Source organism: Danaus plexippus, chromosome 26 (genome assembly GCF_018135715.1).
Source record: "Danaus plexippus chromosome 26, MEX_DaPlex, whole genome shotgun sequence".
Lineage (NCBI taxonomy): Eukaryota > Metazoa > Arthropoda > Insecta > Lepidoptera > Nymphalidae > Danaus > Danaus plexippus.
In genome coordinates this window covers 4,747,863-4,768,031 of record NC_083554.1, presented here as the reverse complement: position 1 = coordinate 4,768,031, position 20,169 = coordinate 4,747,863, and the positions used below count along the sequence as shown (strand labels likewise).

The following is a 20,169-nucleotide window of genomic DNA, read 5'->3' as shown; positions in this document are numbered from 1 at the left end:
GCATGCGTATTGCGTGCGCCGATTTTGGCAGTCACTTGGCGCGAACCGTACAACAATATGTTCCAAGGACGCTTTTTTTTATACCGGGATACAGGTGCTACGTAAAAGGGGAGAAAATAACAATATCACTTGCGAAAATATTACTTAATTTATTTATTACTCATAAATGCCATGTCAGTAGCGAAATTTTATTAAATAAGGTATGTGGTTATAAATGTACTTATATCTTAAATTTTATTCTTATTATGCTTTTACTATAGTAAAAATATAACATTAAGATAAGTACCTCCATTGACCTTGGAATGTTCTTAACAAAAAATAATATGAGTCATATAAGATAATACAAAATCACCGATAGCTAGTGGTTAGTGTTACTTAAAAATGAAAATAACTTTACAATTACATTTGAATAGCCCAATTCATATTGAAATAAAGCTTACAATATAAAAGAGAGTACTTTTACTGCCCATTGTGGAAGCCATGCTTACAGCGACGATTTATTACATAAAATTACATATTCATTGTGAATTTTGAAATGTATAGAAAGTTTAACAACGTTTTATTTAAGAAAAAAAACGCAAATGAATTTCTGCTGTATATGATAAAAATACATCAGAGATGTGTTGTACAAAATGACGTATCATTATAAAGCGTTTATTTGACATATTTGCATTGATTGTTTAAAATTTGTTAATGAATAATAATAATATAATGAACGTTAGATTTGAATCGGATAATTAAAAAAAAACGTTAACATTGTAAACAATAGTACCTGCGAAGTCTAATTGCTTGGATAAAGATGACGTAATGTGCTACCCGTGCTAACAGTGTACTATCAGAATCATTATTGCTTAACAATAAAATATTTATAAGATTTATAGAACGTTATTTTAATAAATATAAATACAAATGAAATAAATTTAATTGCCGGTTAAGTATTTATTATAGATAACATTTATAGTTATAAGTAGATAGATATAATAATAAAAGGAAAACACAATAATCGTATATTCTTGTTTTTTGAGTTGCTTAAATTATTTGATTGTTACAATAATTTATGCAAATTATTGAAGATGGAACAGACTGGGTATGCGATTTAATGATGGCGTATTCTTTCAAAACATACAAAGAACCACACGATATCTCCAGGCTATAAACCCTGATTTACTTACAAATGATATAATTCTCTGTAAAACATCATAAGGTTTCCCACGCAGCGCGTGTCAATCGACCACGGCTAGATTCTCACAGAATGTGTAAGTAGACGCCTTTACGAATGCAATATGCTAATATATTTTATATTTTAAGTAAAACCAGACTTTTATAACACCAATGCGTTCTGATGTACAGAATTAAGTTGAAATAGAGTTCCTATTTAAAATAAATAAGTGGATTTATGTATGTTTTTTTTTGTATATTGACAAGTTTTTTTTTTCTATGGTATAACGTCATTGATACTGAAATATTGTGCCATTGTCAAAGTTTTATAACAATCATGTTTACAACTGTCCCAGATTTCGATAAGAGAATAAAATTGATCGCTTAGGTGTTCAACAATTTTCTAAATATAAAAAAAAATGTGATATATAATTGGATATTGAATTATTTGTTGGACAGGTTTTTATTCTTCAAGTTTCATTCTTGTATCCAATCTTAACAATATATATATAAATCAAATCGAAGACAAAAGAAGTATAGAAATCGTGACCGTATTATTGATAAGTCATTATATTTTGCGAATGCAATTCATATTTTTTTGCACATGGTTAAAAGTATACTGAAAATGATACTTGACACATGCTTGACATACGTCGACTTGTGACAACTGCCAGTGCAATCTGGCAGAAACGTCAAGTAAATTTATTTAAATATATATATAAATATTTAATACTATATGATCGAGTTAATCATATTATTTCAAATATTATGCTTGTAAATTTACTTATGATAATATTTTGTAAATGTAATTTAATCTATACGTAAATTTTACGAATACAAACTATTTCAGTTATTCGTTAATTTGACACTTGTGTCTGAATTTTTTGTTACAGTTTTGTAATTAAAACATTTTTATAAAAAAGACTAATTCAATACACGTATTTCATAATTTTTGTTTTATGTAGGGAAATTTAATTGGTCATAATGGAAACAGCAATTTCGCAATCATTGGTAATAAATGAATAAAATGTGGTTTAGCAGTCATATTCTATTATACTAAATAGCTATATAAAAATTTAATTACATATATTAACGTTTTCGTGCCTCATGATACTTAAAGTTTACAAGGTTGTACCACATTTGATTAGTGACCGCGGTCAAATGAGTTGAGTCCACTGACATAGGAGCAGATTACATCGCAGTTCCCACCACAACAAATTAAAAATTTAAAAGGATGTTTGTACATAGATTTAAGAACTTAAAAATATAAGTAGTTTAAGGTTTGAAGAGGATTAGATCAAGTATTTTTTTTACAATTTCCTTCCTTCAACGGCTAAGGTGAAACACATACGTCTTGTTCTTTTGCTTCATTATAAGACTTTTAAAGGTAATTGCAATTATTAACACGGCACTTTGAATAGTGACACTAAATGATCACTCAGCTTATGGTGACATTATTTAGTTATATGAGAATATTTATAAATAATTTTCATGACAGCGTGCTGTCGACAGCGTTGAAGAATTCCATATTTATGATCTCATCTTCAAAAAATTATATTATTGTACTGTCAAAGTGAGAAATCATATAAACTTTAGTTCTTACAAAGGTATAGCGTATATTATAAAGTTAACCATTGATATTTAGTTAATATGACAAAAATTTTGATTTTCTAATTTCTAGCTTAAAACTTACTAAGTAATTTTGAAAAATATTTCTTTTTTATTTATAAATTTGCAATCTATTAAATTATGATAAATATTTAGAGAATTGCAGATAATACATTACAGTTATTTTCCGTGTTATAAAACAATTAGTATGCGTCAATGTCATGTTACTTTAAAATATTTGTCCACAACTCAATAAAAATAAACATAAAAATAAAACATCCGTAATACAATTCCTACGTATTAAATAAAACAAAAAAAAACCGCCAACATTTTATTAATTTGAAAATTAAAAAACAATTGTATAGGAGATCATTACAAGCGGGATATTATTTTTTTTAAACGAATGTCAGCTGCCGTGAAATTACTTTTGAACCTGTAATTTGGAGTTTGGACTCTTGATACTGTGAATTATATTACCAGGTAATAAGATCTATATTTGAATGAATATATTATTAATGGTATACACTATACATCCACAGCTATACATTTACAACGGAGCACAGATTAAATTTATGATTTATGTCTTTGAATTCGCATGGCGACTCTTTTGTCTATTTTTCAGATCATATGACTTTTCATGATTTTTTAAAGTAGGAGAATTTACAATTAGAATATTACATGAAAAATTATGCTAATAATATAATATAAAGTACACATTAAATAAATTATTAAAACGTTATAATTCAAATAAATAAAGTTAAATTTATATAATAATAAACTAACATCTATTTCTACTAAGTGCATGTGGATGTATACTCGGTATGTATACCAAAATTATTTTTATCAATTTGAGCGTTTGTTTGTGTAGGCTAATCTCTGAAACAGCTCCATCGATTTTGAAGTTTCTTTAACTAGAAGATAGCTGATGTAATAAGGAGTAACTTAGGCTAATTTTCCTGAAGGCATTTTATTTATTTTTATTAATAACAATGAGAAAAAATTACAACATATTCCTCGCCAACAGTTCGTGGACATAACTATTTGTATCATATGTAGTAATTCATAACAAATACTTAATTATAAACACGTAACGTAATTATTAATGACAACGGAAACTTGCGGTATACTTATATTTTATTATTTGCAGTGAACAATACCTTTCCACTTTTTTTTATGATTTAACCCTCAACCAGCGTTTGTTATACACAATTAAAAAAAATTACAAATCATTAAGCACTCATTCTTTCGGAAACTAAACTATTAGTTGACATAATTATTTAGCCATAAACATATATAAAAAATATACTTTGAAAGTATATATTGCAAATTACACAAATGATATTTAAAAAACTTTGTTAATTTTCTTAAAAGAAAAATAGATTTTTTTTTTATTAATAATAATGATAGTAAATAACATTCATTTAAAGCATTTAACGAGAGATAGTCCAAAATTTTAATATAAATTTTGCAACATCAGAAATTTCAATTTACTTCATCCCGTAAAATGACGGAAATACAATACTCGGACCGACTTCCGCTACTAACACGCACGTAATACTTTTAACACACCTGCTTATTTTGACAAAAGAAAAAATTAAATAAATTATATCTTATGTTATTAAATTTTATTCAATCAATTTAAGAGATTTTTTAATTATTTAGATAATATCAAATTCAAAAGGTTGAACCAATTTCAAAACAGACACTCAGTTATCTTTAATTAATACAGAAATATTACTTAATGCTACTAAAACACTCTTAAACATAGAAAGTAGAATTATAGTTTATATTACAAATGTTAATATAAGAATTATATATATCACCTTCATAGATAAAAAAAGATATAAAAAAAAGATTAATTTTAGCAAATATTACTATAACACATATATTTTCGTTTGCTTTGCTTGCATCTTATTTTATGACGAGTTGTTAGAATATAAGTATATTTATTTATTATATATTTAACACTTTTGTGCTGATATGTCGCTCTACCTGCTTTAGGAAGCGGAGTTGTTTCGTCTCACGCCCGATTCCTGACTTGAAAACAAATTCACTTTATTGCGATTTCTTTTTTTGTTTCACACTTCCCGTTCTATTGTTTTGGTACTCCAACTTTTTTTTACACTCCATGTCTATGGTGTCAGTTTCGTAATTCTTATTTAGTGTCTATGCTTAATATATAAATAGTTTAATTTATTGAGCACACATTTATATTGATCATATAATTTAGATTTACAGGTTGAGGAAATTAAAAAAGAAGTCTTAAATAAATATTTTTTATTTGAACGAAGGAGTAGAGGTAAGCTGTTTCCCATAAACTTTCGAGTACTTAAAAGTCAATTAAAAAAACTTTTTTTTTAAAGAGCTATGTCGAAATATCGGCGTCGGTTTTTTGAAAAAAGAATCCTCTTAAAATGTTTAAGATTTTAGAGCTCATTAAAAATAAAAACGGTACATTTTAGCGTGTCGATAAAGACATACTGATAAAAATCTTATAGAATGACTTTTTTATTATATTCTTAAATTGATATAGATAGTATTAAATATCAAGATTATTTATTAATTTTTGTTTTTTATCTAATCTATAAGTAAATGTCAATTGGTTCTTAGAAAAAAATATATAGGAATTATTTAGGTTTATGAAATAGAGACTTGTAGATAAAACTTTTCAGTGATATCTTTACTTGATGTTTTGCAAATTTTTTTGTCTCTCTAAGCTTTAATATTTATTTGTAATACCGATGAATTTTTTGGACTCCATGTAACTGTACACTGATATGTCACAATTTATAGACATCGAATGTAAATATTTTTCCATTGATATAGTTTGTGACGAACATTCAAAAACATCTCAATGCCAGAATGCCATCAGCACTGAATGGTACTAACGGACGTTCCTCTAGGCACCAGATGACAGGAAGCCGAGTTCCGTTCGGGCAGGTTTCGTGTAATTTAGTGTTTTTATACAACCTAGCTTGTACGAATGGCAACGTGCTTAAAGATTCGTAATTACTGATTTAATTATATAAATAATTCCGTATACACATTATTTATATGTCAAAAGTTTGTTGGTTTTGTTTTATGGTAATCTTTGTATGGTAAACATAAATTGCAGAAAGTGATTAACGTCTCTGTTCAGCCAAACAACTCCCATTAATTCTTCTTCGAACTAATCACAGAGCTTTCAAAGTATTTCATAAGCATTAATATTGTTATAAGTAAAGATTTATGAATGAAAAATTTTAACTTCCTGTACTGTACTCAGTTCGACGATGTAAGTAATGAGGGTGTCTATTCTCAATGATGCGTTTTTATTAATGCTTTGTTAAATAAAGATTTAATAGTATTGCCCATAGGGAAATATAAACGGGAAATTGTTTTGATGTTTTATTATATAGGGACATTCGTTAACGACCTGTAAGTGAATTTGAAACAACGAACTATAGATTTAGTCGATAAAAAACTGTTAAAAAAATCGTAATTATTTTATTCTAATGTTTTAATTTATAGGAATATATTCTGAGTGAGATACATTTACGTGAAACTTCACAAGATGCGCAAAAACATCACTTCCGGAGGCAGTTCAGCTCAAGCACTTCCTAAGATGGTAACAATGAAATAATTTATTGCCTATCCAACAACAACCGACAAGAGCTCCGGTGACCATGAATTAAGATTTTTTAAATTAAAAAAAAAAAAAAACAAAAATATTATTACTATTAAGCTGACTCTAATTTGTAAATAAATAATATTTTTACTTAGGTCTGTTACGTTAAAAATACAAAAAAAAAGATTTTTAAGTCATTCAATTTTTTTTTAATATAGTAACCTTGGATTATAATTAACTAAATTATAACTGTACAAAATTCCTGGATTCATGAGTGCAGTCGCGGAAAAATGTTAGTGTGATATAAAAACATTGATGAATCATCTAGCTGCTTCCCCGGCATAACCTGACCCTGATTTATTGATTAATTAACAATATCTCAAATAACCTAAGTATTTCGAAAGAATTGAGAATAAAATAGAGACTTAAGCATGTCTAAGTCTAACCCATCAATTTTGCTGTACAACATATTTACACAAAGATATATTATCTACCACAAACATTTGCTTCTAATTCTACAAATATTGGTATTTGTTTTAGAGACTTAATAAAATAAAATAAAAATATAATATAAATAAAAGTCATCCGAAATGTGTACTAAAATGTTGCCACATCAATACTACAGATGCACCAACAACGAAAGGTGTATTTATATATTGTCATTCAAAGGACGAAAACGGACATTAACTCCTAATACGGTACAAGGTGATAGGAGAATTTTAAACAGTGTGGACCCGGCTTAACAGTTCTAAAACTGATTTACAACAAACTCTTTATAGCTTATAAATGATTTTATGGACGCTTAATTTTTTTTTTAATGAGATTATTAAGCATTTATTTATTTTTTTGGTATAATGAAAATTTACTGATCGATAAAATCAGATCAATATACATATGTAATATAGTAGCGATAACGATTAATATTGTGCGTGAAGAAATTAAAAAACATAAAATTATCAACCACGTGTCCTTAAAAACTATCAATTTTCCAACAATTTTATGTAACGACAAATGCATTTTACGCATGCCATATAAAATTAAATCGATTTGGGCAATGGCACATGTCATTAATGATTTCAATGATTAATGGTAGAACGATAGAAATTACGAGTTGCAAGTAATGATTCCGTACACGCGATAACAGAACAGTGACGGAATCGTTATTACGTGTCGTTAAATCGCGGAAGTGAACGTAAAATTAATACGGTATTCAATACATGCACGCGTTTGTTGTTGTAATTTATTAAAGTTAATTATTTTTGTCAATATTTTAGGGTAAAGTTCAACCAAGGCAGCAATTATGTTAGGTTATAATAATAGAAACGTCAAATTAAATAAAAACAGCGTCATTTACTGCACGTTCGGAAATAACAGTCAATATTATATGTTTTCAAATAAATAATTTTACACCTGTCTTTTTATATAATGTATAGATATTAATACAGAACTATATAACATTGGTAATAATAATATCTGTTGTTACAAAGCCATAGCCTAAATTCCAAGTAAATTGGCAACCGCAGGCGCAAGATGCGAACTGTCAAAACTCCAAATAATAACCCTTTGAAGCAGATGTGTAACAGACTTTAGTTGTGGATACTTCAGCAAATATAAAGAATAATGATTGATGATTCTGTTTTTATAGAAATATATTTGGTGCCAAATTTAGTATTACCTATTATTTATATAAAAGCTTATTACCATCTTTATGAATATTTATCGTAGTAACATTTATAGTTTAGTATCATATTTACCGATGCAATTTTATAATCTGTTCCATCAAGAATTTTAAATTTTTAAATAAAAAGTTTTAGTTGTTACAATATTTTTTTAAATAAAGAATATCATGTATTATATCATCTATTTGAAATTATTTAAACGTTTTTTTTAAAGTACGTAATGATTTTGTACATTTTGCAATCATAAGAAATGTTAAATTTGGTGAAAATTTTTATAATAATTTGATGAAAACAATTAAATCTAAAGACATAGATGTTGTTACCCTGAAAACATGGGACTGTTAAATAACAATAATTTAATAGTTTTCTATCGTTTTAATATATTTTACGACTAAATATAATCAAAATAGAATAAATTAAATACATACCCAATTCTTAAATTTTGAAATTTATTTATAAACCGAGTTTATGGGATACCTGTCATTCAAATTTAAAATGAAATAAATTCTTTATTCAAATTTTTGTCTAAAAACATCTTTTTTTTTTTCATAAATTGAAACGTCTGTGAAGATTGCAGTTGCTTTTTATGTCTAATTATCATTCAGCATAATATATTTCAGTAAACGATTAAAAAAAATATAAATAATATTCAGCGTGAATTTGTATAGAAGAAAAATATAACAACGGAGAAATCCAAATTTTTTGTGTTAATTGATTTAAAGTAATTAAAAAAAAAATTAATAATTTATTTTATTACAACTGGCCAGTATTTTGTTTGTAATGTTCTTGATGGTCAATGAGAATGAAGTTGTGGACGGTAAAATAATACTTACTTTACTTGAAGACCACCAGCCTCTCGTCTGCCCGTGATCACGGTTGCTGCAAAGTAACCGAAACGTCGGGAGTATGTATTTTAAATTAATAAAAAAACGGTTGGTACATCCGAAAATATATTAGTTTTATTTAAATGAATATTCGTGAAAGTCTTATGTGTCATTATGAAGATCACGAGGTCGTGATAGGGTCATAGGCTACACAGGTGTACGTAAACTGTCTCAAGCGTATCTAACAATAAGTTAGATTTACAACGAAAGCTTGAACTCACTGTGTAGTGTGAATAGCGATATTGTGTGTCATATAATATCCATATTTATCAGAATATACCGTTGAATATAAAGTATTATAACTATAGATAATTTGATAATGATTTTCAAGGTGAGAGTGTGAAAGCTTTTATTTTGATAATATATTTATCGTGTACGACTTCGCTGATATAATGAGATCTAAGACTTTCCCGAGTATTCATTTGAATGAAACTAATATTTTTCGTATTAGTGCTCGTAATTTATTATTTTAAAAATCTACATACTACAAACTGGTTGCTTTGGCGCAAGTCTTGTTCGACTTTTAAAACTATAAATCAAGTCTACTATGAAACTAATATTTTCCGGATCACTACGAGTATTTTATTATTTTAAAAAACGACATACTCCTGACGTTTCGGTTACTTTGCAGCAACCGTGACCATGGGCAGACCTGATGTGAATGTCTATCAGTTAAAGGATAACAGTATGCCTTTAGAATATGCAGAGCTATTAAAGCATTGCCTTACATCTGGCTACCTCATGTGGAAGGATGAATTCTACATACAAGTAGATGGAGTTGCAATGGGTTCGCCGGTTTCTCTCGTTGTCGCTGATATATTCATGGAGGACTTCGAGGCGCGAGCCCTTTGCTCTCCTCCGATAAAACCTTTAATTTATAAACGGTATGTAGATGACCCCTTCACGATATTAAAAAAAATAAAACATCTGCTTTATGAACCACCTTAATTCTATCAATTGCAAGATTCAGTTTACTATAGAATTAGAGGCAAATAATTATTTAGCTTTCCTTGATATACTTGTCATTAGGAATCTAGACAATACTTTAGGACATACCTATTGTTTATAGGAAACCCACAGATACGGATAGGTATCTCAATGCTAACTCACACCACAACCCTATCCAATTAGCTACCGTTGGCAAATCATTGTTACAGATAACCCAACACCTTTATGATGCTGATTGCTGACCACCTAGAGGCCGAGCTGCAGCATGTAGTGTTGCCCAAAATCGGCCTTGGTCCTGCAGTCTTGGTCTTGATCTTGTATTTTTGCAAGACCAAGACCAAGTGTATTAATGGAAGACCAAGACCAAGACTGACTGTGCAAGATTTAAGCAAGTACAAGACCAAGCCTGCAAGACTCTTGCGTCTTGCAGTTAGGAGTGAGGGTCGTTTCAAAGATTAAGTATAGGAGTTCAAGGTATACGCTTAGGGACTCTATGAGACGCAAAAAATATATGATTTTTTTTTGGAACATTAGAATTATGCGAATTACGAACACTAGGTACCATAAACAAACGTACATAGCGAATAAAAATATCTATTTAAAGAAAAGAGTGCATCCCTAGTTTTGACCATAGGCATTGTGTGTGATAGTGAGCGGTGCCTTGTCGGCATCATCAAAGGTCGGGTACTGAGCGGTGCCTTGTCGGCAATATCAAAGGTCGGGTACTGAACTCTCATAGAAATTTTGCAGCTATTCGGAAGTACAAGGTCAAGATAAACGTGGGGCGGCTTCTAATGCATATAAAAACAATCGTGACCGCCGCGCCGCACGAACAATATTTTGACACTGTTCGATTACCGCCCCAGAGTACAGTGTTACAAAGAATAAAATGAGTTATCGGTGCTAAGAATAGACACGAATACATTATGCTGATCTGTTCTGTGTGATTTTAAAACACATTACACAAGGTGCTTAAAGATGTGGTCACCCATTTAATAAATATTGTGGACACTTTTAATGCACTTCAAACATGTAAAATTTTTTTTGTAATAGTTCTTAATCGAATTATATATGTCGAAGAGCCATGTTCAAGTTGATTATTAGGAGCTGTGACGTCAGCGATGTTATCGTCACATAACACTATTTCCACCTATCAGGTTATCCATTTTCGCCAATAAAGCACTCTCACTTACTCGCACCACTTTATTTTCAACTTTAACTAACACTTAGTAATTTCTCCTGGATAGCTCTCACACCACTGTGTCCTCGCCACAGATGTCTCCGAATATAAATGGTTTTCGTGGAGTCATTACATTTACTCTTAATTTTAAATAATAACTTACAAAGATTATTCGTAGTAATTCAAATAAACAGTAATCATTACAAAAGTTTTCGTAATCAATTATTAAACCAACTAAACTTTATATTGCCATTTAAAATTTAAAGAAATCATAATTGAATAACATTGATTACAAAATGGTTACTGTTTAAGTTTGTGTTTTACTAAAACTCACAAAATAACTTATCTTTACATATTACAAATCACGATACGAATTTACTTTCCTTCAATACAAATCGTACGACGATCAATAATTTTGTTAAAGTTATTACTAACGCCTTGACATTGTTTATGTCACATCTACCCTCTAAAGTGAAATACATATGAAACAACTATACATATGAAACAACTATACATATGAAACAACTACCCTTTATAATGGTTTTTTAAATGTCGTTGCGCCGACATATAAAAAGCGTGCAATAATATTTACGTACTGTTTAGGAGCAGGAATATAATAATATATGAGAGAACTGTTTAAATAAATACATTGATATATTGACTGTTGCATCACAACATATTTTTTCAAATATTAATTTACATGTAAAATACAGTCAAGTAGTTTAAAATGTGACTGTATTTAATGTCATTGATTTGTTTTCTACATGTTTAAACCATGTTTTAGTACATTGAAGATTATTAAATGTAAACGTTTATTAAGAAACAGACTCACTCCGGCGGGACACCGGTGATTTTCAGAATTATTTGATTTTTTGAATTTCTCATGAAATGTTTAGACATTTATTAATTTGGTTGATCTTTACCACGGCTATATTAATTCAAGCTCAAAATGTACCTATTCTGTTGCGTTGTTCTAATATCTGAAGTAACGATTAATAAATAGCGACAGGCTAACAGGTAATTGCCAGACTTGCAAGATTCTTGCTGCAAGACCAAGACCAGGTGTATTAATGCAAGACCAAGACCAAGATTGGCCAAGTCTCGTTTTGTTCCAGGATTTGGGCAACACTTGCAGTATGTAAACCACGCTCTCACCACCAACTTGCCCGTGCCTCACACCATCGCAAGAACCACTTTAAGCCACCCACAGTTGAGCGACAACCTGCGATATTACCATATGTGAAGGGAGTTACTGACGGAATAGGCAACATCTTGAAGGAGGTTTCGATCAAGACTACTTACAAACCACGTAGAAAAGTGAGTCAATTATTGAGACCTATCAAGAGTACCATTCCTTCGCAACAAGAGGGTGTATACAAACTCGATTGTGACTGTGGCTTATCATACATTGGACAAACAAAGAAGAGCGTCGGTATAAGGGTGAAATAACACATCTCAGCAGTGTGTGAACACACAATGAACAATCCAGGCCACTACATTCGGTTTGATAAACCACAAATCCTCGCTCGTGAAGACAGGTACATACCGAGGTTAATCTGCGAGGCTATTGAAATTAAAAAACATCCCAATTTCAATAGAGAAGATGGCTGGAATCTGTCCAACTCCTGGACCCACTCCTTAAAAATATAAAATACCATGTCCGTGACCACTCCCAGGACTTCGTGACACTGTAAGTGCCTTCTGCCGGCATCCAGAGCGTTACGCCAGAAAACTAAGAAATCGTTGACGGTAGGTGATAAATAACAAGACCGGCTGACAGACATTCACATCTCGTCTGCCCGTCATCACGGTTGATGCAAAGTAACCGAAACGTCGGGAGTGTGTAGATATAAAATAATAAAATACGCGTAGTGATCCGGAAAATATTACTTTCATGTTGATTTCATTTATATTTTTTAAAAGCCGAACAAGACTTGAGCACTATATTATTTTAAAAAAAATACGAAAATCGACGTGTTTCGGTAGTTGTATGTTATATGAAGCAAGGTATGTCATATTGATACCACCCTAAGTCATAATGCCTGTATACGCTGTACAGTCGGTACTCACGTGTCCTAAGTATACGACTTTTAGTCTCTATATACAATGTTCAATATGGCAGGTAACACGATCATCAGTTGCTATTGTAATGTGAATTTTTTGTTATTAAAAAGAGGAATAATTCTTCAAAATTAATTTAAACAATATAAGTTATAATCATTTCGAAGACACCTAAAATTTCATACCTTGTATTTTGTATGAGATTTGATTATAAATATTGAAAAATAAACATTTAGAGAAAGATGGGATATATATATTTATATATATAGAATAAATAATTAAATGCTTACATTCATAAAAACTTTATTCGATTAACATTAATAATAATTAATATTGCAAATTACATTTGTTATATCACAAAAGCATTGAACACATTCTCAAATAAACTACTTTCAGACCGCCCCTATCTGTATAATGGGAACAGTTAACTGGAATGCGTTTTCTATATACTTCGAGCTATTCCCCGCCTGCAACAAATTATTATAGTATTATAAAACTATCCCAATTAATTTTTTAACAAAATTTATCTCAACGCCATCTATCGGCGCAAATTAAAAACTCATATAACTTAATCATTTCGAAACCAAGTAATCAATATTTGTATACAAAATACAAAATAATATTCCTTTCCAATAGAGTATACAAGTAAACTTGAAATGCTCGAACTAAGCCACAAGTACAATGTGGGTAATTTGAATCATTTGTCTAAAAATTTAGCTTATACATATGCACAATAGTATGCATATATAGGAACGATAAAATAATTCGTGGTCATATTAATATCTGCGTAGTGTCTCACCTCTAAGAATATATTAGTTATGTAACTGTTGACGTCCTCCTTGCCCTCGCAGGGTATTTTGCTTATTTTCTCAGTGAAGTGAGTCGCCAGATCGCCTATATGTTTTGTCAAGACCACTGTCATTCTGAAAATAATGTATGCTTTACATGAATTAGAAATTTAAATCTCATTTAATTTTTTCCGCTCACATCAGTCTATACTTCATTGTATTAACAGAAAAATTTCATACAGAAGACTTACATAACATTACATTCATATAATACATATATATAGCACATGAACACAAAACTAGCTACTAATGTGTGTGTGTGTGTGTGTGCGCGCGCACGCGCTCGCGTGTTTGTGTATATGTGTGTGTGTGTCTGTGTTGTTTATAGACTATAATAGATATATATAAAATTTAAGAATGCCAATCCTATGCATTAAGCGTATGTGGTAACATATTGGTTCATATATTATATAAGAACACATTAATTATTACTATGTAACATGTGTGTTTGTTCATCCCTGAATAGATACTGACTGTGTGACCGCATCAGCTTCATCAGCAGTTGACCGCCTGCCCTTGACGAGTAACATTTCAGCCATCTTATGATATATTTCAACGGACAGAGCCGTACTGTGAGCCAGAGATTTAACACCGAGCTTGTATGAGCCGCGCGGAGTTGCATCAGGTGCTAACTCGTTCAATACATCGGAGTACTGTCTGTAAGATAAATATAGATCCATTTTAATATATACTAGTGACTAATTTAATATTAAACGGATATTTTAATGTGGGAGAGTATTTCTATATACAATAAACAAATTTATATACCTGACTTAATATTAATTCACTCATTATTATCTTCTTAAAGAACCAAATCCTGATTTAAAGACATACTGTTAAGAAGTTATATAGATACAAATTCATTTCTTAAATTGTCAAAGTTTCGTTCTTGTATAAGTTTATAGCTACTTATCTGATTTTAAATGGTTTTGATGATAAAAGAGATTTCTTTACATAACACATCACCACATTTTTATCACCCTATATAATGATCTTCACAAATAAATATTATTGAAGTAGACTAAACAAAATATGCAAAAGTAAGTCTTTCTGTCTTTATTTTACTTATTATTTCTTATATAAAATTCTACAATTTTCATATACGTAGGAATTACTTAATATTTTTTTGTTCTGTTAAATATTTATGACATAATGAAGTAGAGTGTAAGAATTATATATTTAGAGTGATATAGTATAGTAGAATATAATGTTTATTACTTAATGAGAGGTTGGAACTGTAGTTTGACGCCAATGTCTCTGGTCGCTTTTAATAGTTTCTCATGGAGCCCATCGGGTCTGCTTATTCCCTCTGTTATATCATTTTCTTCACCTTCTTCGGGCATTTCACATAACTCTGTTGAATATTACAATTGAGTAATTAATTATTATTATTTTAAATTTAAAAAAGTACTTAATAGTACCATATGTTAGATAAAAGAAATAAACATATATGTATGTGGGAAGAGGGTTTTAATTTTAACTTTTTTTTTATTATTTTCTACAACTTAGTATTTTTATAAGTTAACCCAGAGTTTAGTGTAGCAACACTGAAGTAATGTCAATAGAGAATAAAAGACGATGTGAAGACGACTGTTGTGTTTGTCAAATAAAACTAGGATTTTGTATTTTCAACCATTCTTTGTTACGCATATCTCTATATACATATAAATGTAATATTTTACTTACCAGATACTTGCTGCAACGTCTCTTTGATATCCTGTCGTTTTGAGGGCTCTGAGTTTCTCAACTTCTCCTCAATTCTCATACTAACTTGTTTCGATAGCATCTCGAGAGCCTCTAGATGGACCAGGCCTGTAATTATTATATAATTTAATTATCTTAAAGTTATTATTATTCATCACTTTATCGTCATAAAAAACTTAATGTGTTATGAGTTCTAAGATTTTCGCGAGTATTCATTTAAATGAAACTAGTGTTATTCGGATTTACTACGCGGATTTTATTATTTAAAAACTACATAATCCCGACGTTTCGGTCTATAGTTATTTTTTTAAGTATATAAGATATTTATTTGATGTTAATTCTCATTCTAATGTATAATTTAACTTGCTAACGTTATATCACTGAAACAATGACAATGTTCAATATATAAATGTATTTTATTTTATATTGAGACTTCTAGAATGTTCTAACGTGAATTTTTTGTATATTTTTTTGATACCTTGGGAACTAAAATGTTATTTTTGGTAACTAATGTCAGATCAATTTTATTGGCAGAATTGGATGACTGGCAAGCTGTGACAGTCGTGTCTTTATGTCGCTTGCATAAGATGTCAGAGGAAATTTTGTTCACACTTTGGAAAGCCGATATTAACTTGGCCCATATTGAAGAGAAAGCTTATCTACTAGACATTAGATTTATCTCTATTCTATTTTGAACGATGACAGTAGAATAACATCTCCGCATCGCAGATTGATATTAGTCGAGAGCTGGTTTGTCTTAACGTTCATAAGCCCAGTGAGTCCTGATAGCATATTATCAGTAATGCTCAAAATGTGTGTCTGAGTTATGCCCCCTCTTTACGCGATTTTACACTATTTCGAATCACACGAGACGAGTTACGTTTTTGCGGAAGATTGCCCAAGAACACCTGTACCTTAATCGGGTTACAAATCGCACTAATCGAAATACAAATCTATCGCCATAGTCTCTTTTCTCTTTCGACCGATGATTTTAGCAATAATCATACTAATATTATGTCAGTTTGGGACCAAGTATGGATGGTTTTTGCTCTTACAAGCAATTGCTATTGAACGTGTTTTGATGAGACTTTCCAGTGTAGCTTGGACGTTAGAATACATCCCGGTTATAGCAGTCTTTGCCAAAGCGGGCGATAACGCCCCCTTGTGGCGGTGTGAGACTCACAAAAAAATGGGGACGTTGTGTAGAGTAATTTTATTTAGCTGGATTAAGTTATAGTGGTTTTTCAGTATGTGAAAAATACGCAGGAGAAAAAAAAAATTTAAATCTCTAACTGGGTAGAAGACAGAATAAGTTTTGGAACCCTTGGATTACAGGAACAAAACATGCAAGTTGTTTTTGTATCATCATCATACGGCACAGTCTATAGATGGCGCTGTCAGCGTTGACAAGCATATTTTTATTTCAATATATACCATTAGTTTCTGTCTAGACTAATTCTGATATCTACCCAGACTAAGTTGGGATTATAAACTAAAGTTTAGACATTATGGTCTTAATGAGATCTAAGATTTTCGCGAGTATTAATATAAATAAAACTAATATTTTTCAGATATTACTTCGCGTATTTTATTATTTGGTTACTTTTCAGTAACCGCGATCACGTCGGGCGTATGTAGTTTTTAAAATAATAAAATACGCGTAGTATAATCTGAAAAATATTAGTTTTATTTACATTATAGTCTTATTATTTTTAATACAAGTATATATTGTTAAAAAATTATCTATAATTACCTTCACAATCATCAAACAGTGTTTCATAGTGGATCTCCTTAGCCTCTCTCTTGGCTTCCTTAACTGAATCTTCTTTGTCAGCTCGTTCCTTAGCTTCTCTCAGTATCTGTGACAGCACAGGTTTCTCCTCCAGCCCTAACAGCGCCTTCTTCTTCGCTAGACCTGGATCACCATCTTGCAGCACCTCCATCGTCTTCTTCCCGATAGTTTCAAGTGTATCCAAACCACCAGATATCACTTTAGTACCTTGAAATTTATTTATTAGTTATAAAATATACATGTGTGCACACACACACACACACACACACATGTGTTAAATAAGTTTTTGTGTGTGTATTTATTCCTTAAACTGGCAAAGTGAAGCAGAGCAGTTACAAGGCAGTATGACAACATATATCTAGTAAACATAATTTGCTTAATAATTTAACCGACAGATACTAATAATAATAACTGTGAGCCTATGAATTATATAACATAAGCTCAGATATATATATATATATATAGCAATATCATAGTGTAATTGCTATCATACCAGTTGTCTCAACAAACTTTGTGACTTCGGACAATAAGCTGCCAAGTTGGAATGTATCAGCAATGTTTTCTGTTTTTCTGTCTTCTGTAACATTTCCTGTATCATTTTTAGATGACATTCTGGCTAGCACCTCGGGATCTGGTGCGCCGATTCCAGTCTCCAGAACTGTTGTTATACCCTATGTATTAAATGAATATTACGGTAAATAACAACAGTAACGGATAGTCCGAGTGAGATTTTTTTAATAAAATAATGATATAATCTTAAATTAAATGTGAAGGTAGGTATGAAAATCAAATGAAAAAAGTTTCTATATCCCGGTATATGCACACGGATATATTTTAGTAAGCAGCATATATAACAATATTACAAACGGACACTCTGATTCATATATATATGTATGTATATATATATATATATATATCAAAATTTAATATGGATATAGTATGAAAATGGGAAGAAACATAAAGCTATTAATTAATTTTACAGTGAATATACTGAGTTTATGAAATATGAAAAACAAAACTGGTTTTCAATGTACGTATTTAAAAAGATTATTTACATATGATATATTATTTAATATCCACTGTATATATGTTCATATTATATATATAACAGGTTTGTTTCATATTTGGTAAGGTAGAGAGAGGAGCTTCGACAGTGAAGGTGAGTGTTTAGCGCGCATTAGATAGGGGCCCCTTAAATCTACACCTGGGTAGCAAGTCCCAGGCACTGTTGAAGCTCCTCTCTCTGCTATGTGATAAACCCGGCACCCGCACGGTGAATCCATTGAATGCTGAGAGGTTTCGTCTCACATAGAAAAAAATTAATAGTTATAGGGATTATAGTTATTTATATAAGTATACTACTGTGTTACTTCTTCAACATGAAAATCCTATGAAATGAAAATAAAGAAAGAAAAGCTATATATTTGTACTTTGAATTTATCCCTTCATGTGAAGATTATAAGAAAAACTGTCGAGCAAACATTTAATATACACATTAAATAAAGTATGTATATATAATTAGCATTTAAGTGATAGTTAAATGCAAAAAGTTTTATACAGTGTAGTCGGCTAAAAATATTGACAAATATATATTAGCTTAATAGAACAGTATTAATTTTCACCTGGGATACTTGAGTTGTCAATGTGCTGATTCCAGCGGTTGCAGAGTTTAAGAGTGAGTCAACACCCCAGCCCCATCCCCATGATGCTTTCGGTTCATCCTTTTGAGATGTTGTTTGTGCTACATCCTGGTTAGCGGCTATATTGTCTCTAATAGTTTGAGGTTTCACTTCTTGATCCTAAAAATAATCATGTTCGTATTGATCTCTTATGTTAGAATTTGAACATTTTAATTTGATTATATTTCTTAAAAATTTTAATTTTCAGTTAATTTTTTTCATTTAAATTTAATATTTACGACCTTCCACATATCATTACACTTCTAAGATGATATTCAAATTTTTAAGCATATTCTTATACATTTTGTTTCTTTTACATTTGAACTGAAATTATGATACGAAATTTGTCTTAGCAAAAACATATTAATTTTATTTAACATATGACATTTATATAATGTTACAATATAGTGTATTTTCACCTTAACTTCACTATCATCTCCCCAATCATCAAAATCGTCCCAGCCTGAATCTTTAGTTTCTGAAACAGTTATGGTCTCTGTTTTTGATGAGATGTTTTTGACTTCTGTTTCGTTGTTACTACTCGTTTGAATAGTGTCTTCATCAATATCAAAGTCATCCCATCCCTCATTATTTACAACAGATTCCTATAAGATAATACAAATATTGTCAAACATCAAATAATTGTTCTTATATTTCTCTAATTGATCTACGATCATAGTTCAACTTTGTAGAATAAAAAAGTTTACAAAAATTAATAATATGGATTAAAATTACCAACGTGTAGAGTGTTAACGTTGGACATAACTTACTTTATCCTCGGAGACCTCAAGTTTACTTGAAACTTTGGGTTGGACTTTCTTTAATTCATCTTCTGATTCTAAATTGTCACTATAGTTTGAGGATGACAATCTCTTTTTCCTTTCTCGTTTGGTAGGACTGCTATGCCCTTCATCAGCACTTTCAAAATCGTCACTATCACTTGATGGCATATTGAAAAATATTACGATACTTTTATTCCCTTAATTCACTGATCGTATATTACGTCTACGTGTTTGACAGA

At 30.3% G+C, this 20,169-nt stretch overlaps 1 protein-coding gene across 1 annotated transcript; it reads right to left on the bottom strand.

Annotated features, from left to right (window-relative positions):
* Positions 1–13,411: 13,411 nt before the first annotated feature.
* LOC116774394 (protein FAM114A2) lies at positions 13,412–20,169 on the bottom strand. Its single transcript, XM_032667115.2, has 10 exons — positions 19,919–20,169; positions 19,568–19,753; positions 19,092–19,268; positions 17,963–18,140; positions 17,431–17,676; positions 15,660–15,785; positions 15,192–15,327; positions 14,448–14,630; positions 13,925–14,048; positions 13,412–13,592 (listed from the first exon to the last, which is right to left on the bottom strand). Exons 1-10 carry the CDS (start codon positions 20,096–20,098, stop codon positions 13,518–13,520), a joined length of 1,611 nt encoding a protein of 536 aa, XP_032523006.2. The 5' UTR covers positions 20,099–20,169; the 3' UTR covers positions 13,412–13,517.

Bases quoted from the DNA above. Each gene is read 5' to 3' on its own strand.
- LOC116774394 (XM_032667115.2), bottom strand. From the start codon at position 20,098: ATGCCATCAAGTGATAGTGACGATTTTGAAAGTGCTGATGAAGGGCAT. The intron at 19,754-19,918 runs GTAAGTTATGTC...ATTATCTTATAG, and splicing joins TTGAGGTCTCCGAGGATAAA to GAATCTGTTGTAAATAATGA. The intron at 15,328-15,659 runs GTAAGTAAAATA...AATATTCAACAG, and splicing joins GACGTTGCAGCAAGTATCTG to AGTTATGTGAAATGCCCGAA.